Source organism: Triticum dicoccoides, chromosome 7B, assembly GCF_002162155.2.
Source record: "Triticum dicoccoides isolate Atlit2015 ecotype Zavitan chromosome 7B, WEW_v2.0, whole genome shotgun sequence".
Taxonomy (NCBI): Eukaryota; Viridiplantae; Streptophyta; class Magnoliopsida; order Poales; family Poaceae; genus Triticum; species Triticum dicoccoides.
In genome coordinates, this window is record NC_041393.1 from 101,191,206 (window position 1) to 101,216,194 (window position 24,989).

Consider the following 24,989-nt stretch of genomic DNA (forward strand, 5'->3'; position numbering starts at 1 on the left):
CAACCCGAAAGCTAGAGGTGCAGGTGGCAGCAGGATGTTGAAAGTAGCTGGGAGATGAAAGCGCGACGTCATGATGCAGCTCATCATGGACATGTAATGTGGATGAGGACAAATAGGTGCAGGTGACGGTGAAGCAATTTTAGGCAATAATGCGGAATATGAAAATGAGCCTATCCCAATCACGATTGTATCTCATGATCTGCTCAAGCCTGACATGGGCACATCTATGGACATCACTGGGAGGGTGTTATATAATTGTTTTTACATGTACATCATCTATTGGAGCAACACTTTCTGCCTTGAAACTGTAAAAAAACTGTTATTTATACATGTGCATCGTCTAGGAGCAGTGTTTCCTGCCTTGAAACCATAAAAAGGTGTTATTTATACATCTACTTCATCTATTGGAGCAGCGTTTTTTGCCTTGAAACTGTAAAAATGTGTTATTTATACATGTACATCATCTATTGGACCATCGTTTTCTGCCTTGAAACTCTAAAAATGTGTTATTTATACATCAACATCATCTATTGGAGCAACGTTTTCTGCGTTGAAACTGTAAAAAGGTTTTATTTATACATCTACATCATCTATTGAAGATGGTCACCGCCCAATGCAACAAGATGTTGTCCTATCGTGTGAGACAAGCTTCGTTCCAGAGTCAAAGTTTTACATGCGGAACTGATGCGCATTAATTACTCTCCGGCAATGTCATTGGCTTGCATTGTCGCACGACTCTCTGCCCAGGCAAATGGACTCACACTCGCACCACTACACCGAAGGAATACCCACTTCCTCCTCTTCAGCTTTCCACCGCCGCTGGTAGTAACAGTAACATACCATTGGGAGTAACATGCACATAATGGACAGTAACATACCATTGGTACTAACATGTACTTAATGGACAGTGACATACCATTGGGAGTAACATGTCACCTAATGGACAGTAACATACCATTGGGAGTAACAATCACCTAATGGACAGTAACATACCATTGGGAATAACGGTCACCTAATGGACAGTGACATACCATTGGGAGTAACATGTCACCTAATGGACAAAAACATACCACTGGGAGTATGATGACTATGATCTGCGTTGGGTTTTTCGTGAAGAGGAACGGGTTATCGCAGCATAATGCGGGTAAGTATTTCCCTCAGTTATAAAACCAAGGTTTATCGAACCAATAGGAATACCAATCATCAACCATCTTCAGCGACTACACACAAAGAAACAAACAACTTGCACCCAACGCGGACAAGAGGGTTGTCAATCCCCTTGATCTCGTTATTTGCAAGCAACTGAGGTGTGTAGATAATTGTTGACAATTGTAAATTGCAAAATAAAATAAAACACAAATAATGGCAGCAAGGTAGTAGTAGCGTTTGTAAATATATAAGTGAATAGACCCGGGACCGTAGTGTTCCCTAGTGGCATCTCTCATGGCAAAGGCATATGGTGGGTAAACAAATTACTGTTAGGCAATTGATAGAACATCGAATAATTATGCGATTTTCACGGCAATGATCATGTGTATATAGGCATCACGTCCATAAGCAAATAGGCTGACTCCTACCTGCACCTATTACTATTACTCCACTTCAAGAGCACTTCTATGCTTGTCTCTCTACGTATTAAGTAAAAATAGGGTAATGCTTGGAGAACAATGACATGATGTACACAAAGTAAAGTCGATTAATATGAATAAACCCCGTCGTTTTATCCTTAGTAGCAGCAACACAAAGATGCGAGCTGAAGCAACTGTGGATGAGCAGGTGTGGTTGCATGAGCAGGTACTGGTGCGATGTTCTTTGACTTATTCCGACGTAGCTCGCAAGGGGAAAGTCCGATACCATTTCATCTGGATTTTGCTTCGTCCATTCGATAACAGCCGGAATCAAGCTACTCCCTCCATTCCTAAATATAAGGTGTATTAGTTTTTCAAAAAGTCAACTGTTGTCTATGTTTGACCAACTTTACAGCAAAATATATAAAGATTTATAATACTAAATATATAAAATGTAAAAATATAGTTCAGGATGAATCTAGTGATAATGATTTGGTATTCTATATATTGATATTTTTGTCTATAAACTTGGTCAAACTTAGAGAAGTTTGACTTTTTGAAAAAATAATACACCTTATATTGAGGAACGGAGGGAGTATTAACCGAAACTACAAATTCATTTCTGCAGGCAGCTAATGTTGCATTGACTCCTCACGAACCAACTCAGGTCGTATCGCTTCTTTGGTCTCAATTGCTTTCTTCTCGACCGCAATCGCAACCTTCTCGTTGATGTTCACTTCACTTCCATCTATGCCTTCTCCCCTACGCGCCCTCATGGTAGTAGTACTTCCACGTGGCGCCGTCTCCGACGGCGTGCACACATCCATACGACGGCCTCTTGTCCACCGGGAGTCCTTTCATTATGTTCAAGGCCCGGTTGAAAGGGGTGTCCCACTTGGGCCTCGCCGACGACTCAGAGGACGAGTCGCTTTCGTCCGCAAGCCTGTCTTGCTCTTTCTGCAAAAGGAATGTGGATCGTTTACAAATGTGACTAAACGTGTAGTCGAATTGAATAGAAGCTAAAATAAGGTGGTAAAATAATAATTACTAGTAGTCTCATGAACTCCCACGAGGGCGTGTCTGCTTCGAAAACCTTATTTATCGGGTCCCAAGTGTTCCGGGCCATGATGAAGTCATGCTCCTGCGGGACGGTGAACTCCACCAAGGGGTCTAGGAGCCCCAGACTTTCACGTTACACATCCTCCTTGGCCCATATGTGCCTCTTGCCCAAGTAACTTCGGCTTCCGAGGCGGTGGTTCTCCGTGTTCCTTTCCTGAAGCCCCTTCATGTACTCCAACTTTTCCTTGGCAGGTTCGGCAGCGCAAGTCGCCTTCAATATTTTGAACTGCTCTTCCCTAATTGTCGTATTTAACTTAACAATCTCGGAGCAGGGTTCTTTTTTGGCGATCACTCGTTTCACCCTTACTTTACAGGGGCATTGCAAAACTTGCCCATGGCTCTGTTGTTTATCTTCTGCATGCCTTTGTCTAGCCACGGTGCTTTCGTAGCATCCTGGCCGGGGAACTCGAATCTCTGGTGCAACTTCGTTAGGAGGAAGTGTTCCATATTTGGTATCTTCCTTAAGGCTTCGTCGTTGATGCTCCATACTTATCAACGACTCATCATAGTCGATGCACTAGGTGTACCAAGTGTGATTAATATTGAGAGTGCCACATCACGAATAGGTTGCTCTTGGGAAGATTCGAGTTCTTTATGTTCCCACAACGCAGCAGTTCGTCGACATCATGACCAAAGGCTTGCCGACATCCACTTTTAAGGAGTTCCGGTCCAATCTTCGCAAGACACGACGCTTTGACTACAGAGGGGGTGCTGACAGATGATTGTATTTATTTCGTGTGTACACATATGTGTATTCGTATCGTTGTCCCGTTTGTATCTCAAGTATGTACTCTATAATTAGGGTTCTAGTCATGAACGGACATACCCCTGGACATGTTATATACGAACACCCATGAAGTGAATACAGTCGTCTTGCACCAAACAATTATTTCTACATTTACTAAAAAAGTAGTCTTCGCGCATAAAAAAACGAGACCAACCCGGACTAGATTAGCCTGTTGGCATTTTTTATAGAAGAAAACTCCGTGAGCACCAAATGCCCATGGCTCTGTTGTTTACCTTCTTCATGCCTTTGTCTAGCCATAGTGCTTTCGTAGCATCCTGGCCGGGGAACTGGAATCTCTGGTGCAACTTCGTTAGGAGGAAGTGCTCCATATTTGGTATCTTCCTTAAGGCTTCGTCGTTTATGCTCCATACTTATCAACGACTCAGCATAGTCGATGCACTAGGTGTACCAAGTGTGATTGGTATTGAGCGTGCCACATCACGAACAGGTTGCTCTTGGGAAGATTTGAGTTCTTTATGTTCCCACAACGCAGCAGTTCATCGACATCATGACCAAAGGCTTGCCGACATCCACTTTTGAGGAGTTCCGGTCCAATCTTCGCAAGACACGACGCTTTGACTACAGAGGGGGTGTTGACAGATGATTGTATTTATTTCGTGTGTACACGTATGTGTATTCGTATAGTTGTCCCGTTTGTAGCTCAAGTATGTACTCTATAATCAGGGTTCTAGTCGTGAACGGACGTACCCCTAGACATGTTATATACAAACACCCATGAAGTGAATACAGTTGTATTGTACCAAACAATTATTTCTACAGTTACTAAAAAAAGTAGTCTTCGCGCATAAAAAAAATGAGACCAACCCGGACTAGACTAGCCTATTGGCATTTTTTTTATATAGAAGAAAACTCTGTGAGCACCAAATGCTCAAGCCAAAACTTGAACCCTGGTGGGCTGGCTGCAAAACTGGGCTATGCTCAGTTCTCTGTCTTTACGCATTAGGAGCTCTCCTCCAATGTGTGGAGTGTTCAGCCCCGAATCGGCAGCCAGCCGACATCGTTGATGCTCCATACTTATCAACGACTCAGCATAGTCGATGCACTAGGTGTACCAAGTGTGATTGGTATTGAGCGTGCCACATCACAAACAGGTTGCTCATGTTCCCACAACACTGCAGTTCGTCGACATCATGACCAAAGGCTTGCCGACATCCACTTCTGAGGAGTTCCGGTCCAATCTTTGCAAGACACGACGCTTTGACTGCAGAGGGGGTGTTGACAGATGATTGTATTTATTTCATGTGTACACGTATATGTATTCGTATAGTTGTCCCGTTTGTAGCTCAAGTATGTACTCTATAATTAGGGTTCTAGTCATGAATGTACATACCCCTGGACATGTTATATACAAACACCCATGAAGTGAATACAATCGTCTTGTACCAAACAATTATTTCTACAGTTATTAAAAAAAGTAGTCTTCGCGCATAAAAAAAATGAGACCAACCCGGACTAGACTAGCCTGTTGGCATTTTTTTATATAGAAAAAAACTCCGTGAGCACCAAACGTCAAGCCAAAACTTGAACCGTGGTGGGTTGGCTGCTAGCTGCAAACTCGCGCGCCTTGCCAACTGAGCTACGCTTAGTTCTTTAATCTTTATGCATTAGGAGCTCTCCTCCAACGTGTGGAGTGTTCCTCCCCGAATCGGAGTTTGGCTTGGACTGAAGTTAGAGTGATCCGAACAAGTGTAGGCCTCGTGGATTTCCGTTTTTGTAACGAAGTCGAACCGACTCGTTCCCTCTGATATAATATCTCGGCGTCCGGCGATCCCGAACTGCCGAATCCCCAGTTTCACCATGGAATCCGCATCAAAGATCGCGTGCTCCTTCCCCCGCGACGCCGAGGCCGACGCCATCACCGTCGAGGAGGCCATTGCCACCCTGACTAAAGCCGACATGGAGGAGTTGATGCTCCGCGTCCGCCGCTTATATGCCATGCTGGACGGCACGAACATCCACCGGCGCAAGCGTGTCCGCACGACCTTCGCCAAGTACGATCCAGCACGGCAGTCCACGGCGTTTAACTCAGGACCGGCGGAGATGCCGTTCGACCCACTGGCGCAGCACAAGCGCAGGTTCAGCCGGCGGCTGCCTCGCCCATCCCGGTCGCGGCCGGTGCCGGTGCGGAGCTCGCCGCCCCGGCCGTTCCCGCGGAGGGACCAAGACGAGGTCCCGCCCTGCATTGACAACCGGAAGAACCCCAACAAGCGGCAACCGGCGTCGTCGGGTGGCGTTGGGACGCTGGACGATCAGATATACCGCAACTTCGCGAGGCTCGCCGAGGCGCTGGACGCCGCGGAGGAGGCCTTCCTGCTACGGAACAAACCGGACAAGGGGTCCTCCGGCATTGCACCTGGACGGGCTGCGGCCGGCAAGAGGGAGAGGCCGGTCGACTTCGACTTCGACGAGCCGGAGCAGAGCGACGACCCCTTCAACCTCGATCAGTTCATGTCCAAGGTGGGTGAAAAATGGGGAGGAGCACGGATCGTCCTTTCTTTTTACTATCAAAAAAGCTGATCTCATCTTTTGTTTTTTTTACTGAAACTTCGTTTCCTGTTTCTGTTCTTCAGTTTGCTTGTTTAGGCATGGAAGATTTCAATCTGGACGAACTGCTAGGATCGATGCTACATATCCGATAGTATGGTGAGGATCCAGACTGCATTTGTTCATTGCCGGTAATGTCAGTGCTTCATCTAATTTATTTATGCTGTATCTTTACTAATTCTGTGCTGCCTAATTTATGCTGTATCGGCACTTCATCTAATTGTGTACATTCTTGAACAGTAGTTGCTGCTGCTCGATCCAGCTGATGTTGCAACGGAATGCCACAGTAAAGGATAATTTTGTCAAAATGTAGCAAGGGATGGTCCTAATTGCCTGGACAGATGAATTAAGCAAGATGCATGGTACTGCGCTTGTGATAATTTTGATAAGAGGAATTGAGCAATATGCATGGTACTGGCACATCTGTTACTCCTTTTGCAAATACAGCAAGGGATGTGATACTGTAATCATTGTACTGATCCTTTCAAAGAAGAAGAAAAATTGAGGTGGTTATCATATTCTAGTTATGATTCAGAGGAAACTTGCCACTGATAATATTGAAATAGTTACGATTCATAGATAAGCAGCAAGAGCAAGTTTATGTATGAATATTCGGTGCGGTTTATCTCAATCATGGAAAAAGCACGGTGCAAGGCAAAAGGGTGTTCCATGATAAAAACAACACAAATAATTACAAGCATATTACATTTCAGGGGGACAATAGCATTGTTTTACATGTAACCATAACCAGTCAACGAACCAAGTACACGATCACATTAGATCATTCAAAAGCCAGAATATTTCCCCTAAGAAAAGCCAGAATATTATGATCAGGAACCTAACATTAGATGTTATAAGAAAATTCTGAAGGAACAGCTAGGTTAAGCTTTCTGCGATGGACTTCTGGACGAACTGTGCAATTGCTTTAACAGCTTCTAATTCAACATCATGTTGACTTATTCCAGCAGATTTTTGGTATTTTTGGCTGACTTTGAAAGAGTGGTCACCACCATCAACAACATGCAGTTCATTCTTGCAGGTCATCTTCTTCCGAGTTAACTCAAGCTTGTCCAAGGGGCATAGGCCATCTTTGTTGCCCTGTGAACACATCCACCGCTAGTCAAGATTATAAAAATACTATTTACACCCTGTTTGGAACACGAAAATTTTCATATTCTTGTCGGAATTGAACTGTTTGCCATAAATTTCCTATCAGACTATGCGTTCCAAACAATCCCTAAAATTTTCATTGCGCATATTTATCAGAAAACAAAGAAAGAAACTATTTTTCTTCAGTACCTGCACAAACATTGTTGGAACCATCAGCTTTAGTAGTATCTCGTCCCTCAGTGCCCCTTTCGCTCCCTGTCGAAGAAAGCAAAGATGCAAAACAAAAGGAACATCTTCTTTAGTTTGTGATTCTATCTGAGAAAGTGAATTGTCTGTATACAAAATGACAGTGAATTATCATATAAAAATGTCACTGCATAGTTGTAACAAAAAATGAGAAACAATAGCATGCAGATCTGTATACAACATAAATGGTTGAATTCTACAACCATTAAATTGTGATGGAGATCCAAATTCATTTCGGTGTGTATTATAGTATTGAACTTTGAAGAACACAGGCACAACAATTCAATAAGGAGATAGGCCAGGAAGCAACCCAAATACTAAGTACACACAGTAAAGTGGGGATACGGGATACCTTCAATGGATAACCCAAGCAAATGACTGCAGAAACACTGATATCATCGGAGCTAGCTACCATGCAGCTGACCCTGAAAATGTTGCGGCATCACATAAGTGTACTCTGAAGTCAGATCATATAACAAAACCAAAAAGATGCACAAGCAACAACATTATCACATCACTAAATGTCACCTCGAACCCATAGACTTCCCCATAAGAACAAGCGGGTGACCAGGATGCTCTGCTACAGCATTCTTCACCACACTGAGATGATGATCGACGAGCTTGTCCGCCTTTGGGGGAGGCCTCCGCTTACCACCCGACATATCTGCAGCGTTGTTGTTTGATTAATTCACCAACCAAAGTGAACATGGGTCAAGAATTAAGAACTGGACCTTCGGATAAAAATGAAACGATTAGCAGTAGAGTGAATCAAATAAACTCACATGGATAGTCAAATGTCACTGCTTCAACGGCATCCAGGGCTTCTTTCACCATCTCCTTCCAGCTGGAAGAATCAATTGTCAGTTCTTAAACATAACTATGCAGATACCAAGCACAGATCAGATGTGGATACAAAGTGGAATCCTCAGTTCAACTGATTTTGTGAAGGTGGGGTTTCATCACGCAAATGAGGACATTCTACCGAAGATAATCATACTGGCCACAGATCCATGAATCGCGTGATGCAGAACAGACAGAGAAAGGGAGCTCACCGGGTCATCCAATCAGAGGAGGAGGGGGCGCCGGCGCCGTGGGCGAAGACGACCACGGGTTTCCGCTGAGACGATTTAGTCCGGAGGGGCGGAGGTGGCGCCGGCGTGCTCTGGTCCGCGCGGCGGCGCTTGCGAGCCATGGAGGAAGGTTAGCGGAAACCTAGTGGTTTGGGGCTTTTTTTTTCGTTTTTACTTTTGAACTGGTATTTGTATGGGCTTGCGGAAACGAAACTGAGAGAGAACCAGCGCTGGCGCGCCAGTGCAAACTTTTGGAGAGACCTGCTTTTGCCAGCCCAAGTGCGGGGCCGGGCGCCCCTGCTTTCCTTTTTCTTTTCTTTTCTTTTTAACTTAAAAAATGTTCTGAATCCCAAATTCGAAAAACAATGTTGTGGGCTTCTTATAAAAAACGAATTCAAAAAAGATAACGAACTCTAAAAATGCTCATGAAAATCATTCCAGGATTTCAAAAAATGTTCACGAATTTAAAAAGTGTTTTGAACTTCAAAAAAATCAAGAAATTGAGAAATGTTCCGAATTTCTAAAAATGTCCAAGAATTTTAAAAAGAACTAGATTTCAAAAAAAGTATCAAGTTTCGAAAATGATCATGAAATTCAGAAAATGTCTAAATTTCAAAAAGAAATGTGAACGGGCTCTTTTAATGTTATGGATCTGGTTCTTTTGACCAAGCTCAACTCGTTGTGCTAGGGCATCGCTTTGAGCTTGCTTTTGATGATTTTGATTAATGCAACGATGGTTATTCTGAATTTACATTGCTTTTCCATGATAATGTTCTGTTTTTCATGAAACAACTGTCGGCCCAATGGAAGCAACACGCTCGCGTCGTGGGTGCTCGTTTCATTGCTATTCCAAACCTATGCGCTAAATAGGATTCGCCACTTTTTGAGAACCACCCACCTGTGTTTTATTCATTCAGGCGTTATTCTTTCTTCTTGCTGTTTTGATATTTATACATTGCAGAAATTTTTCCCCCACCGGTTTCTCTCCTGCTTAAAATTTTCACTTGTCATTTAAACACATGTGTGTTCAGATCATCAAAATTGTTGTAGCCGTTAGCTTGATTCACTAACATCCGTTCGATCGACGCATAAGAATCATCTACCGTGCAACATCTGACCCAGCCACCCCCCTCGCCGCTTCCTCCTTCGTGCTTGCGTTGTGTAGATACTGAAGCAGGCCCTCCCATCGCGATGGCAGATCGAGCGAGACGTTTGCCGCGGTACGCAACCCACTACGGATGGGCGAGAGGTGAGAACAACGCCTGGAACTGGCCCTTGCATGATCCTCACGTCCTCCCGTCGCGATCATGGTACACCAAGGCCGGCCGGGCGAGTACGATTTTCGCCGCCGGAAAGCCACAAATCTCTGTGTAAAGCAAAGCCACGACCACTAAAGGGACTCTTTTTTCAGTTGAAAGGGACTTTTATCGGTACGTTCATTTCCATGCTAGTTCTTTCTACATTAGCCCTCTTTTGACACTAATCATATGTGCTCCGGCTCTGACTTGTACGAAGAGACCAGCTGCTTGGAGTTCCGGTTGTCTTCCTCCTCCGCAGCGGGCCGATGGTGTCGTCGTCAGATCGATCATCGCGCGCGTGGATATCTTGAAATATGTCTAGGGCTTTGCAGGAATAGCTTTTGCACGCACGCAACGACTGTACTACGAGGGAGGTCTGTCGGCCGGAGGCTGCCGTGACGCGGCGATGGACGGGCCACCGCGTCGTGGATCGAAGCTGACCGGAGAGAGCGACGGCACATAGCAGCATGCATCGCAGAGAGAAGCGACGGGTCGGCTTAACGGCGGGGCTGGTGGGTGGCGACATACTATGCCGCAGCGCACTGATGGGTTCGTACGTTTCAATTAGTGAAAAGAGATGGTCCCTTGCTTGCCGATCCATCCGATCCGCAACGATATGCGCTGCGCGTCATCGGCGCGTCGCTCTCGCGGCCGCGAGAGAGATGTTGCGTTATGGTCACCCCACCCACGGAAAACTGGTTAATTTGTAGCTGTTCATATCGCGGGCAGGCAGAGAATTTTTGACAGGGAGGGCTCGAGGAGATGGACCAGCTTGGGACCGTAGTTTCTGCTTAGTAAATAGGCAATTTTTCGACTAATTTAATCTATAAATAGATAACTAGCATGTCATTGACAGAACTAACAACATACTGGTACTGGTCTAAACAAGTACGTAATACGCAAACAGTAGACAAATCTACACATGATGCTAGCACTGCTAATACAGAAATTATCAGGAGAGGGATAAACGTGTTATACCCTCCAGTAAGCCATGCAGAAGCCGCTGCGGCGGTGGCAGCAGCAGCAGTGTCCTTGGCGGCCTTCTTGTCGGCCTCGGTCTTCTCGGCGGCGGCACGTTCGGCTCGCTGGACATGGTGGTGACGGAGACGACGCGGACGTAGAGGAAGTAGTGGATCGGAGGTGAGCAGTCGCGTAGTCGCTTCCCAAAAATCTATTCGTCTCTCTCCCATACAGAAACCGGAGAGACGGGGTTTCGGAGACATGCTCTCCCGTCGACCGTGTACGCGGCGGACGGGATGGAGTCACCAGCGGCAGCGGCAGCAAAGGAACGACGGTGGGCGGTTCACGTGGAGCAGATGTGATCTGATCGTGGCAGCTAGGGTTAGGAGACACCGCACACTTATATAGACGCAACCGCGTGGAGTCCGTGACAGCCCACGATCCGACGTCTCAGATCGTGGTCCTGCTGTCAGAAACTCTCCGTTAGTGACTGGCAAAAATAAGCGCATAGGTGTGAGCTCGGCTCGTTCCCGCAACCCGCGTCGAGGCGAGGCGGGCGGAGGAGGAGGAGCGCGCGAGGGCCTCTTCTCTTCTCAAGCTCCAATAGCATGTAGAAGAGTCATCCTTATAAGGAGGTCCAACTCCTCTTCCACTTCCGGGGTGGGACTAAACTTCCCACCTCCACCTAGTGCCAATAAACCCACATGGACCCTTAGAGATTTTTCAGAAATTGCAATATGGGCTTAAGGTCATCTCAAATTTCAGCAATCCCCCACCAGATCTCAAGGGCTCATTGTGTCCTCTGTTCCAATTGCTGTTTCGATATACTAGTGTTTCAGTGAAGACCTGTTAAGGTTGAGCTTCACCTAGAGCAGGTAGCTACACTCCTTCACAACTGAACAATGGACTATGTCTTGAATTGTCAGTTTGGTGTAAAGAAGCTTCACCACATGTCTTACTAGTACTGGGCTGCCGAAGGCTGACCCCTCGGGTGGAGCATATAAGTCACACTCCTAACCTATTCATGAGCTTACCAGAGATCACCCAATCTCATAGACTGTGACTAGCAGTCTGGCTCACATAGGTGTGTTCCTCCAAAGATCGCTCTGTAGGATAGCATCTTGCTTACATAAGCTTTGAAACACATTAAGACAATAGTCATCCTACCATATAGTATTGAGAGTATTGCATCTTCAACGGAGTGAGTTAGTATAGTTACTCTCCTCAGTTCACCACTGGCTTGTTTTTCCAGGTCCTACTTCACGGGATCTTCGATCACATAGGTTGGCTTACCACCATGGCAACTCATGTGGGTCTCATACCCATCTCCCTCGATGCACTATCTATCACAACACACGGTAGCCCTTTCGTAAAGGGATCTGCCAGATTCTTAGCCGTATGGACATAGTCCAATGCTATCACTCCGGAGTTTCTTAATTTTCTGACAGCTTTTAATCTCATTCTTATGTGTTTGTTGGACTTCATGTTGTCCTTTGAACTCTTCACCTTGGTGATGACAGTCTGATTATCATAGTTCATAAGGATAGCCAGAACCGGTTTATCAACCAATGGCAAGTCCATCAAAAGATCTCGAAGCCATTCTGCTTCAACACCAGATGTGTCTAATGTTCTTAATTCTGCTTCCATTATCGATCTCGTTAAGATCGTTTGCTTGCAAGACTTCCAGGAAACAGCGCCACCTCTAAGAGTAAACATATACCCAGTTGTGGCCTTCATCTCATCAGCATCAGAGATCCAATTCGCATCACTATACCCTTCAAGTACCGACGGGTCTCCGATATAGTGAAGTCCATAGTTCATAGTACCTTTCAGATAGCGCATAACTCTTTCAACAACATGCCAATGTACATCACCCGGTTTGGAAACAAACCCGCTCAGTTTGCTCACAGCAAACACGATGTCAGGCCTCGTTGCGCTTGCTAGGTATATCAGTGAACCAATTATTTGAGAGTATCTCAATTGATCTTTAGCCATGCCTTTGGACTTTCGAATCAACACGCTAGGATCATATGGTGTTTGAGATGGTGTGCAACCCGAATATCCAAAACGACTCAACACCTTCTCAACATAGTGAGATTGCATGCGTGATCCCACCCTCGTTATCTCTCAGTAGCTTGATGTTCAAGATAACATCAGCCACACCAAGGTCTTTCATCTCAAAGTTCTGAGATAGAAACGATTTGACCTCCTCAATGACTTTGAGGTTTGTTCCGAATATCAGTATGTCATCAACATACAAGCACAGTATAACTCCTTCACCCCCACCATGGCGATAGTGTACATATTTGTTAGCCTCATTAACAACGAAACCAACAGATGTCAGTGTTGTATTGAACTTATCATGTCATTGCTTAGGTGCTTGCTTCAGGCCATATAAAGATTTTCAGCAACCTACACACCTTCCTTTCCTAACCATCTATCACAAATCCATGTGGCTATTGCATGTAGATTTCCTCATTTAGCTCTCCATTCAGAAAAGCCGTCTTAACATCCATCTGGTGGACGAGAACACCATGCGAGGCCACCAACGAGAGTAATACTTGAATGGTGCTCAGTCTAGCCACAGGTGAATAAGTATCGAAGAAATCTTCCTCTTCTTTCTGGTCATAGCCCTTGGCCACAAGCCTAGCCTTGTACTTTTCAATCGTTCCATCAGGCCTAAGCTTTTTTTCTTGAACACCCACTTACATCCCAATGGTTTGCAACCATAGGGACGCTCAGTGATCTCCCATGTCCCGTTAGCCATGATGGAATCCATCTCGCTACGGACCGCATCCTTCCAGTAGTCAGCTTCTGGAGAGGCATACGCTTCTGAAATAGAAGTGGGAGTATCATCCACGAGGTACACGAAGAAATCATCACCAAAGGTCTTTGCAGTCCTTTGTCTCTTGCCCCTACCAAGGGTTTCCTTGTCATCCTCCTCAGGATTTCCATCATGTGTTTGTTCATAATATTCCATAGGAATGGCAGGTTCAGGAGTCTCCTCAGATTCCTGTCTAGAAGTGCTTTGCGTATCTCTCATAGGAAAAATATCCTCGAAGAATGTAGCATCTTTAGAGTCCATAATTGTACCGACCTTCTGGTCAGGTACCTCAGATTTCACTACTAGAAATCTATAGCCAACACTGTTCTTAACGTAGCCCAAATTAACGCAGTCCATAGTCTTGGGTCCAAGCTTACGCTTTTTGGGGATCGGCACGTTGACTTTTGCCAAACAGCCCCAAGTACGCAAGTACGAGAGTGTTGTCCTTCTCTTTGCCCATTTCTCATAGGGAGTGATCTCATTATCCTTTGTCGGAACTTTATTCAGGACATGACATGCCGTCAATATAGCCTCCCCCCACCATGCCTTGGATAAACCCGATGTATCTAACATGGCATTAACCAGATCAGTTAGAGTATGGTTTTTTCGCTTGGCAACCCCGTTTGACTGGGGAGAATAGGGAGGCGTCCTCTCATGAATAAAGCCATGTTCCACACAAAAGGAATCAAACTCACTCGAGAAGTACTCTCCACCACGATCTGACCGGACTCGTTTAATTTTCTTTTCAAGTTGATTCTCGACTTCTGCCTTATAGATTTTAAAGTAGTGTAGAGCCTCATCTTTAGTATTTAATAGATACACATAGCAATATCTAGTGGAATCATCTATCAATGTCATGAAGTATTTCTTTCCACCTTTAGTCAACACACCATTCATCTCACAAAGATCAGAATGTATGAGTTCTAATGGTGCCAAGTGTCTCTCCTCCGTAGCCTTGTGAGGCTGGCGAGGTTGCTTAGCTTGCACATATGAAAGACACTTAGAACCTTTGGCTAGAGTGAAACTGGGGATTAAATCCAACTTAGCTGGCCACGTCATAACACCGAAACAATGTGACAAAGACGTGAATGCCAAACTTCAGATTCATTAACACTCGAATGAATATGGTTCACAACTTTATTACAGACATCTGCGAGGGAAAGACGGAACATCCCTCCGCTCTCATAACCTTTTCCAACAAATAGTCGATACTTAGTAACAACTAATTTATTAGACTCAAAAACCAACTTAAACCCTTCTCTACATAGAAGGGAGCTACTAACGAGGTTCTTCTTGATGGCGGGGACATGCTGCACGTTCTTCAGCTGCACGATCCTTCCTGAAGTAAACTTCAGATCGACCGTGCCAACACCATGAACAGAAGCACTCACGCCATTCCCCATCAACACGGACCCGTGGCCCGTGACCTGGTAAGAAGAAAACAATGAAATGTCAGCACACACATGAACACCTGCACCTGTGTCCACCCACCAGTCGCTGGGCTGAAACACTGAAAAAATAGTAAATAAATTACCGTACCCAGATGCACCATTCTCATTGTTGCCCACAATCATGTTGACAGACTTAGGGTCCTGTCCTGACTTCTTGTACTTGTTTGGGAACTTGTTGGCCCAATGTTCAACCGAACCACAAGTAAAGCAGCCCTCATCCTTCTTGTTCTTCTTGAAGGTCTTCTTACCCTTCTTCTTGAAGTCGGTATTCTGTTGGACACCGTTCTTTCCCTTGGGCTTGTGGGAGTTGAAGTTCCTCTTGTTCACCATGTTGGCAACAGAAGTCCCTTCGGCCCCTTTTCCGTGCGAATCCTTTACCCTCGAATTCTGCTCAACACTTAGATGGCCAATGACATCCTAAACAGAGAATTCACGCCTCTGATGTTTCAAAGTGGTGGGAAAGTTCCTCTAGGAATTAGGGAGCTTAGCGATTATGCAGCCCATGACAAACTTGCCCGGTAACTCGCACTTCAGAAGCTCAAGCTCTTTAACAATGCATATTATCTCATGAGCCTGCTCCAGTACAGGACGGTTCTCAACCATCTTGTAATCATGGAACTGCTCTATAATATACATCTTGCTCCCTGCATCAGCAGCCCCGAACTTAGATTCGAGCGCCTCACACAAGTCCTTGGTGACATGCACATGTAAATATGCGTCGACCAGTTTATCTCCGATCATGCTGAGAACTGCTTCGAGAAACACAGTGGTTGCCTCCTTGAACGCCTTCTCCTATTCAGGAGCAATCGTTCCAGTGGACACACTGGTGACCCAAAACACGTTCATAGCCGTGAGCCATAAGGTGGTCTTTGTCTGCCAAAGCTTAAAATACATACCGGTAAACTTATCCGGTTTCAGTGCTGCAGCAAAGCCACTGACCGAAAAATACCTACACATAATAGGTTTTTGGATTGCTAAGTAAATAGGCAATTTTCGACTAATTTAATCCACAAGTAGATAACTAGCATGACATTGACAGAACTAACAACATACTGGTACTGGTCTAAACAAGCACGTACTACGCAAACAGTAGACAAATCTACACATGATGCTAGCACTGCTAATACAGAAATTATCAGGAGAGGGATAAACACGTTATACCCTCCAGTAGGCCATGCAGAAGCCGCCGCGGCGGTGGCAGCAGCAGTACCGTCCTCAGCGACCTTCTTGTCGGCCTCGGTCTTCTCGGCGGCGGCACATTCGGCGTCGCTGGACATGGTGATGATGGAGACGACGCGGTCATAGAGGAAGTAGGTGGATCGGAGGTGAGCAGTCTCGTAGTCGCTTCCCAAAAACCTATTCGTCTCTCTCCCATACAGGAACCGGAGAGACGGGGTTTCGGAGACCTGCTCTCCCGTCGACCGTGTATGCGGCGGACGGGATGGAGTCACCGGCGGCAGCAGCAGCAAAGGAACGACGGTGGGCGGTTCGCGTGGAGCAGATGTTATCTGATCGTGGCGGCTAGGGTTAGGAGACACCGCACACTTATATAGACGCAACCGCGTGGAGAGACGTGGGCTCGATCCACGTCCGAGTCGGTGACAGCCCATGATCCGACGTCTCAGATCGTGGCCCTGCTGTCAGAAACTCTCCGTTAGTGACTGGCAAAAATAAGCGTATAGGTGTGAGCTCGGCTCGGCTCATTCCCGCAACCCGCAGCGCGTCATGACGAGGCGTGGCGAGGCGGGCGGCGGAGGAGGAGCGCGCGAGGGCCTCTTCTCTTCTCAAGCTCCAATAGCATGTAGAAGAGCCACCCTTATAAGAAGGTCCAACTCCTCTTACACTTCCGGGGTGGGACTAAACTTCCCACCTCCACCTAGTGCGAATAAACCCATGTGGGCCCTTAGAGATTTTTCAAAAATTGCTATATGGGCTTAAGGCCCATCTGAAATTTCAGCAGTTTCATGGCACTAGTCCCTTAAAAAAACACTTGCTTTGATAGTTTTTAGAGCATCTACAACCGGACTTTGCAAATTTGGCCACTCAAAAGTCCGCGCACGCGACCGAGCGCGTCCGCGGACAGTGACCGGTCACGTCTCAAATTAGCCACTTCATCATTGAAGTTGTCCACGACGATGGTGCCGGGCATCGGCTGGACGGGCGGGTAGGAGGGCTCTGGCTTATCCACCTCCTGCTTGACCTCATCCATGTAGGTGGGCATCTCCGCCTCCTCCACAGCCTCTTGCGCCTCTGTCTCTTACCTGCAATGGCGTCTGGCCTCTGCAGCCGACTCCGATTGGAGGGAATTGAGGATGGCCTCCTACTCCGCCCTCAGATCTGCGTTGCCAGCGTCCCTCACACCCTCCTCCCTCGACTCATGCTCCTTCTCCTCAACCTTCTCCTCCTCCTACTCCTCCTCCTCCTCCTTCAACTCCTCCTCCGGATCGACTGCATCCGGAGGTAGCCCCACGGTGATCCGGGCTTCGTGCCTTGCCCGGATCTGCTCAAGTAGCTCGAGCCAGCGCTCCGGTGTTAGAAATGGTTTGCTCCTCACCCGGCGGCGTGGGGGCATGGCTAGTAGGCGAACAAGAGGAGTGGAAAGTGGCGACGACGGCGGACAGATGGAGAAAAATGTGGATGGTAGGGTTTAGGTGCCGCCAGTCGACTTAAATAGCCGGGCTAGGCACTATGTGGTCTGCTGGAGTGGCACCACGCAACTACATCGGTCCGACGGAGGAGACGAGCTTCGGACCGCCAGGTTTCCAGCCATTTCCGCGTGGGACTCGGCGTCAGTCCAACGTGGCGAGTGCGCCGGGGCGCCCCCAATATGCACTCCATATTTGGGTTGGATATAAGGGGTACCGGTCAGCCCGGGCGTTTGAGACCCGTTTGAGGGGAGTTAATTGCAAGGAAGTACCACACTTCGGCACGTCGTAACAAATCAATATTGTCGGGGAAACCGATCACCTATGGGGTCACTAGGATCCCTTCTATGTTTGGCGGGGGATTAGTTGCACGAAGAGCAGATCGAGTTGTTAGCACATAGAAGGTTTTTATCTAGGTTCGGGCCGCGGAGATGCGTAATACCCTAGTCCTACTTTATCTAGTTATATGAGTGTTCTTGAGCTTTTGAACTAGCTACAGTGCGTGCCTTGTTCAAAAGTCTGAAAAATCCCCTCTCTGTGCGCCTCGGGACTCCTTTTATACACAAAGGGGTTGCCACAGTGGCACACAGGAGGTGGCAATCTATAGTAGTACGAGCTTATCGCTCGATCGGCATAGGACAATCGCATTTAATGCAACGCCTACGTGTCCTCTCGCTTTATCAGGGATGGCAACAAAGGCCATTCCGTCCTTCGCCGCTTCCCCTCGCCTTGCCACACATCTGGGCCGACGAGGCATGCAGTGCCATGCTGGTGAACCAGCTGCTGTGTTGGCAAAGTGGCAGGCTTCCACGAAGATCTGCATGCCGCCACGCATGTGCCTGTTCTGCTGGCATGCTTATAGCCACGTTGGAGTGGTGGTGAGGTGGCGGAAACCTGCCGAGCATGGGCCTGGCTGTGGCCCAACGATCGTCGCGACAAGGCTTGACGGGGGCCTTGGAGTCGTCCCTGGCAAGGGTCCTGCCGGGGGTCTTCATCATTTGATCCCACGTGGACTTGTGGGTTGTCGATCTTCGTGAGGAGCCGCATGCTACCAGGCATGTGCTCTTTGAATCTTGGTCTTTAATATTGTCGATGGTGTCAGAGCTGTCAAGCCCAAGGGTGGTGGCCTTGCTGGCCTCTTCGCAAGCTGCCCCGACAAGGGGCTTGCCGGGGGCCGCGCAGGTAGCCTCGGCAAGGCTTGTTGCCGGGCGCGACCCTACTTGCCTCTTGCTGCTTGCTACTCTGGGCAGCTGTCTTGATATTCTTTGTACCTGTCTTGCCTTCTACTATCTTCCTCTGCCTCGCCAAGCCTTGCTGTAGGGGTGGCTGTGACCGTCCGTGCACAAGTAAGGGGTAAAGAAGTACCCATACTTTTGCACACTGACAGGAGCCCCCAGGCCTGGGCTACACATAAGCGCAAGGCATAGTTGGGCTAGGCCCAAAGCAGTGCGCAGGTGGGCGTGGCAGAGGCAAACCGTCACGATTTCTCTGGCAGTTGCGCTTCCCCACACCCCGGGTCGTGCGTGTGACGTGTGGATCGTGCGTGGGATGGGCGTGGCAAGCATGCGTCACCCCGTAGTAAATGGTAAAGAGCTGGCCCACGCCTTCCCCATAAAAAAGGAAAAAAAACGCTAGGGTACTGCTCATTTACCTTCTCTGCTTCTCCCAATCTCGGAACCGCCATTCCCCTCTTCTCCCCTCAAATCCAAACCAGAGCTTTGTGCCTCTGCTCGCCGCCGTCGCGCCTCCATCGCCTTTCGATCCCTTGCCCCTCCATAGCCGCCATGTCACCCAAGGCTAGCAAGGGCAAGAAAGCGACCAAGGCCGCCGCGGGGAAGGAGTTGCCGGAGAGTGAGCTGGTGAAGATGCGGAAGGAGCACACCCTCTTCCCTTTGATGATTGATGTGCTCACGCTCAAGGACCAGTTCCTGTGCTTGTGGGGGAAGGAGACGATGGGGCATCCTGCCACCAAGGTCATCCCTGCTCCACTTGCCAAGGCCTCTGCCCCCCTTTCTCTAATTTCTTCAACGACATCATGCACACCTACGGCTTCCATCTCCTGGACTTCACGCCGAACGCGGTGGCGTGCATGGCCCTTTTTGCCCATCTATGCAAGGGCTTCGCCGGGTTCTACCCCAGCACGACGCTCTTTCGCCATTATTTCTTCCCCGGGTTCAGCAAGGGGACGCCATCTCTGGCTCTGTCACTTGGATCCCGAGGCCTCTGTGCAAGGGTGCATATCCGGAGGGCTTGCAGAAGGAGCAGTGGGACGAATGGGGTGCCGGTGGTGCTGGATTGTGGAGAAAGAGCCACAACACTTCTGCGAGGTCCGCCAGTCAGCAACGACGACTGGAGCGACTCCGACCCCAGTGGCGCAAAGCTCACGGTTGCCACCACCAAGATCCTCCGCCTCGTCTCTGCCGGCCTCACGCTGGAGATGGTTGGGGCTGATTTCATCCGTCACCGCATCGCTCCCTTACACCAGAAGGGAAGGCCGGCCTAGGATTTCAGGAATGCGGCGGATATCATGAGGCTCCACCCTGGCTTGAAGCACAACTTTACGGTGATGCAACACGCATCCGTCTGCCAGAGGCTCTTTCAGCTCAAGATGGATGAGAATGGCAACCCTGAGTGGGCCAGCAAGGCCGCAAAGGCCGGCAAGAAAGGCCACCCATTCAGGTTACCGGCAGGGGTGCATCCAATGAGCAATAACTCTCGCCAGACCGAGATTATTGCCATGATGCCTGTCTTCAACGCTCATGGCATGGATCCAACTTGGGCCAAGACAAAGGCGGAGGTGGTGCAACAATTCTTCGACAACTTGTCAGAGGGCCGTGTCCGCGACGAGCCAGAGCTCATCCACCCCACTACCGACCAAGAGCTGGCGTATATTGCCGCCAGGGCGAAGGAGGTGGACCTTGCCGCGGAGGCCGGAAGTTGCGGCGCTGTGGATGACGAGGCCGAGGAGGCTGAAGAGGAGCAAAGGTTGCTCAAGTGGGTGGAGCCCGTCGAGGAGACCAGTGGCGCTGGTGCCGGGGTTCCCTCTGCCGCGGAAGCAACCGAAGAGCCGGCCGGGGAGGCGTTCGTGGCGGACGAGCCCTCGACCCTGAAGAAGAGGCGCGTCTTGCGACGGACCGGCTCCAACGAGCCAAATCGCCTCGGAAAGGCCACACAGCGGCAAGGGGCTCAGGCAGATCCCATGCGCCAGATGAGGCGCACAGCTGCGAAGGCGCTGGAGGCGGACGCAGCAGCGAAGAGGGCCGCAACATTGAAGAGGGCCCCAGCTCCTGCCTCCTCTCGACCAAGCATGGCGCCGCTCCTTCCTCCTCGAGCAGACGCGCCGCTGCTTCTCCTGTGGCTGGACGCGTAAGGACTCCATCTCCTTCCCCGGCAGGCCCTGTCCCACCGAACAAATATGACCTTGGCTCGTTCAGCTCGAGGAAGAAGAGGAGGGCAGAAGAAGAGGAGGACGAGTATGCACTCTGTTTCCCCCATCTGTTCTTTGACTCCTTACTTGTATTACTTTATCTTGATCTGGCTTCGTTGTTGCAGCGACTCGGAGACGCTGGCCCAGAGGATAAAAAGGGCCAGGGCGTCGATGAGTGTGAAGCCCCCAGCAAGCACCCCTCGTGATCCGGGGATGAGCTTCACCAGTTCGGAGTCCAGCCCCCGGCACAGCCCCCATGTCAGCCCCCAACGTAAGTTTGCCACCTTTCTCTTGTTGGCGGGCGTTGATACGTCTCCAACGTATCTATAATTTATGAAGTATTCATGCTATTTTATTATCTGTTTTGAATGTTTAATGGGCTTTATTATACACTTTTATATTATTTTTGGGACTAACCTATTAACCGGAGGCCCAGCCCATATTGCTGGTTTTTTGCCTATTTCAGTGTTTCGCAGAAAAGGAATATCAAATGGAGTCCAAACAGAATGAAACCTTTGGGAGCGATCATTTTGGAACGGAAGTAATCCAGGAGACTTGGAGTATACGTCAGGGAAGCAACAAGGAAGCCACGAGGCAGGGAGGTGCGCCCTACCCCCTGGGCACGCCCCCATCCTCGTGGGCCCCTCGTGGCTCCCCTGACCGACTTCCTTCGCCTATATATGTCCATATACCCTAAAAACACCAAGGAGCACAATAGATCGGGAGTTCCACCGCCGCAATCCTCTAGCCACCAAAAACCAATCGGGACCTTGTTCCGGCACCCTGCCGGAGGGGGGATCCCTCACCGGTGGCCATCTTCATCATCCCAGCGCTCTCCATGACGAGGAGGGAGTAGTTCACCTTAGGGTTGAGGGTATGTACCAGTAGCTATGTGTTTGATCTCTCTCTCTCTCTCTCTCTCTCTCTCTCTCTCGTGTTCTTGATTTGGCACGATTTTGATGTATCGCGAGCTTTGCTATTATAGTTGGATCTTATGCTGTTTCTCCCCCTCTACTCTCATGTAATGGATTGAGTTTTCCCTTTGAAGTTATCTTATTGGATTGAGTCTTTAAGGATTTGAGAACACTTGATGTATGTCTTGCCGTGCTTATCTTTGGTGACAATGGGATATTCATGTGATCCACTTGATGTATGTTTTGGTGATCAACTTGCGGGTTTCATGACCTTATGAACTTATGCATAGGGGTTGGCACACGTTTTCGTCTTGACTTTCCGGTAGAAACTTTGGGGCACTCTTTGAAGTACTTTGTGTTGGTTGAATAGATGAATCTGAGATTGTGTGATGCATATCATATAATCATGCCCACGGATACTTGAGGCGACAATGGAGTATCTAGGTCACATTAGGGTTTTGGTTGATTTGTTTCTTAAGGTGTTATTCTAGTATGAACTCTATGATAGATCGAACAGAAAGAATAGCTTCGTGTTATTTTACTACAGACTCTTGAATAGATGGATCAAAAATGATAACTCTGAGGTGGTTGCGTACCCTACCATAATATCTTCGTTTGTTCTCCGCTATTAGTGACTTTGGAGTGACTCTTTGTTGCATGTTAAGGGATAGTTATATGATTCAGTTATGTTATTATTGTTGAGAGAACTTGCACTAGTGAAAGTATGAACCTCAGGCCTTGTTTCCTAGCATTGCCATACTGTTTATGCTCACTTTTATCGCTTGCTACCTTTCTTTTTTTATAATTTCAGATTACAAATACCTTTATCTACCATCCATATTGCACTTGTATCACCATCTCTTCGCCGAACTAGTGCACCTATACAATTTACCATTGTATTGGGTGTGTTGGTGACACAAGAGACTTTTTGTTATTTGGTTGCAGGGTTGTTTGAGAGAGACCATCTTCATCCTACGCCTCCTATGGATTGATATACGTTAGGTCATCCACTTGAGGGAAATTTGCTACTGTCATACAAACCTCCACACTTGGAGGCCCAACAACGTCTACAAGAAGAAGGTTGTGTAGTAGACATCAAGCTCTTTTCTGGCGCCGTTGCCGGGGAGGTGAGTGCTTGAAGGTATATCTTTAGATCTTGCAATCGAATCTTTTTGTTTCTTGTTTTATCACTAGTTTAGTCATTAAAAGAAAACTACAAAAAAAAATAGAATTGAGTTTGTCTCATACGCTTCATCTTTTTAATATCTTCCGTGAAAATGATGAGAAGGAAAATTGTGCTAAAGTATTAGAAGAAGAATTACATAGAATGCTTGGCATAAAATATGTGAATGATGAGCATGATTGCAATGTTGTTAGTATGAATTCTTTGAATACCCATGATGCTAATGATATGCAAAGCCACAAGCTCGGGGATGCTATGTTTGACGAAGATGATATCTTTTGTCCCCCAAGTTTTGATGAGCAAATTTATTATGATGAAAGCATGCCTCCTATTTATGATGATTATATTGATGAAAGTGGATTTGGAGAGGTCATGACTTTACTTAGTGATGAATCCACTATTTCGGAAGAGGTTCCAATTGATTGTGAGAGCAAAGTTGCTATCTACGATGATTATTGTGATGACTTGTATGCTATTAAGAATAATGATAACCATGAAACTTGTCATCATGATTTTAGTTTTCAATTGGATTATGCCTCACATGATAATTATTTTGTTGAGTTTGCTCCCACTACTATTCATGAGAAGAAATTTGTTTATGTGGAGAGTAGTAAAATTTCTATGCAAGTAGATCATGAAAAGAATGCTTTAGGTGCTGGTTATATGGTTGAATTCATTCATGATGCTACTGAAAATTATTACGAGAGAGGATCATATGCTTCTACATATTGCAATAATATCAAGTTTCCTCTCTATGTGCTTAAAGTTTTGAAGCTATGCTTGTTTTGCCTTTCTATGCTAGTTGATTATTGTTCCCATAAGTTGTTTGCTCACAAAATCCCTATGCATAGGAAGTGGGTTAGAATTAAATGTGCTAGTCATATTCTTCATGATGCTCTCTTTATGTTTCAATTCTTATCTTTTATGTGAGCATCATTGAAATCATCATGCCTAGCTAGGGGTGTTAAACGATAGCGCTTGTTGGGAGGCAACCCAATTTTATTATTGTTCCTTGATTTTTGTTCCTGTTTAGTAATAAATAATTCATCTAGCCTCTGGTTATATGTGGTTCTATGTTTTAGTTAGTATTTGTGCCAAGTAGAACCTTTGGGAAGACTTGGTTGAAGTCTATATGATCTTGCTGTAAAAACCAGAAACTTTGCGCTCACGAGATTAGCTGCCATGTTTTACTGGAGAGTGCTTTTAGGTTGATTCGTTTTGAAGATGATTAATAGACAAATTCCTCAGGTCCACCAATTTAGTTTAGAATTTTTGGAGTTACATAAGTATACGTTTGATACATATTACTACAGACTGTTCTGTTTTTGGCAGATTCTGTTTTTCATTGTGTTGTTTGCTTATTTTGATGAATCTATGAGTAGTATCAGAGGGTATGAACCATAGAGAAGTTGGAATACAGTAGATATTACACCAATATGAATTTAGAATGAGTTCACAACAGTACCTAAGTGGTGATTTAGTTTCTTATACTAACGGAGCTTACAAGTTTTGTTTTGAGTTTTGTGTTGTGAAGTTTTCAAGTTTTGGGTAAAGATTCGATGGACTATGGAATAAGGAGTGGCAAGAGCCTAAGCTTGGGGATGCCCAAGGCAACCCAAGGTAATATTCAAGGAAAACCAAGAGCCTAAGCTTGGGGATGCCCCGGAAGGCATCCCCTCTTTCGTCTTTGTTCATCGGTAACTTTACTTGTTGCTATACTTTTATTCACCACATGATATGTGTTTTTCTTGGAGCATCATTTTATTTTTTTTAGTATTTGCTTGCTATTATTTATAATAATGTTTTGCATCTTTATTTCCAA

General features: G+C 46.9%; 2 protein-coding genes across 2 annotated transcripts; one reads left to right on the plus strand and one right to left on the minus strand.

Moving 5' to 3' along the window:
* The first annotated feature begins 5,271 nt into the window (after positions 1-5,271).
* LOC119337947 (SNW/SKI-interacting protein-like) lies at positions 5,272-6,134 on the plus strand. The gene is made up of 2 exons (XM_037610225.1): positions 5,272-5,952; positions 6,066-6,134. Exons 1-2 carry the CDS (start codon positions 5,293-5,295, stop codon positions 6,132-6,134), a joined length of 729 nt encoding a protein of 242 aa, XP_037466122.1. The 5' UTR covers positions 5,272-5,292.
* A 555-nt stretch (positions 6,135-6,689) lies between these two features.
* LOC119337322 (KAT8 regulatory NSL complex subunit 3-like) lies at positions 6,690-8,614 on the minus strand. The gene is made up of 6 exons (XM_037609434.1): positions 8,448-8,614; positions 8,178-8,239; positions 7,924-8,059; positions 7,748-7,820; positions 7,339-7,404; positions 6,690-7,137 (listed from the first exon to the last, which is right to left on the minus strand). The coding sequence occupies exons 1-6, from the start codon at positions 8,585-8,587 to the stop codon at positions 6,916-6,918; spliced, it is 699 nt and encodes a 232-aa protein (XP_037465331.1). The 5' UTR covers positions 8,588-8,614; the 3' UTR covers positions 6,690-6,915.
* Positions 8,615-24,989: the final 16,375 nt, after the last annotated feature.

Coding starts and splice junctions, on each gene's coding strand:
- LOC119337322 (XM_037609434.1), bottom strand. CDS start 8,587: ATGGCTCGCAAGCGCCGCCGCGCGGACCAGAGCACGCCGGCGCCACCT. Junction 8,240..8,447: donor TCCTCTGATTGGATGACCCG/GTGAGCTCCCTT, acceptor TGATTCTTCCAG/CTGGAAGGAGATGGTGAAAG. Junction 8,060..8,177: donor AGTGACATTTGACTATCCAT/GTGAGTTTATTT, acceptor ACAACGCTGCAG/ATATGTCGGGTGGTAAGCGG.
- LOC119337947 (XM_037610225.1), top strand. CDS start 5,293: ATGGAATCCGCATCAAAGATCGCGTGCTCCTTCCCCCGCGACGCCGAG. Junction 5,953..6,065: donor TCGATCAGTTCATGTCCAAG/GTGGGTGAAAAA, acceptor TCTGTTCTTCAG/TTTGCTTGTTTAGGCATGGA.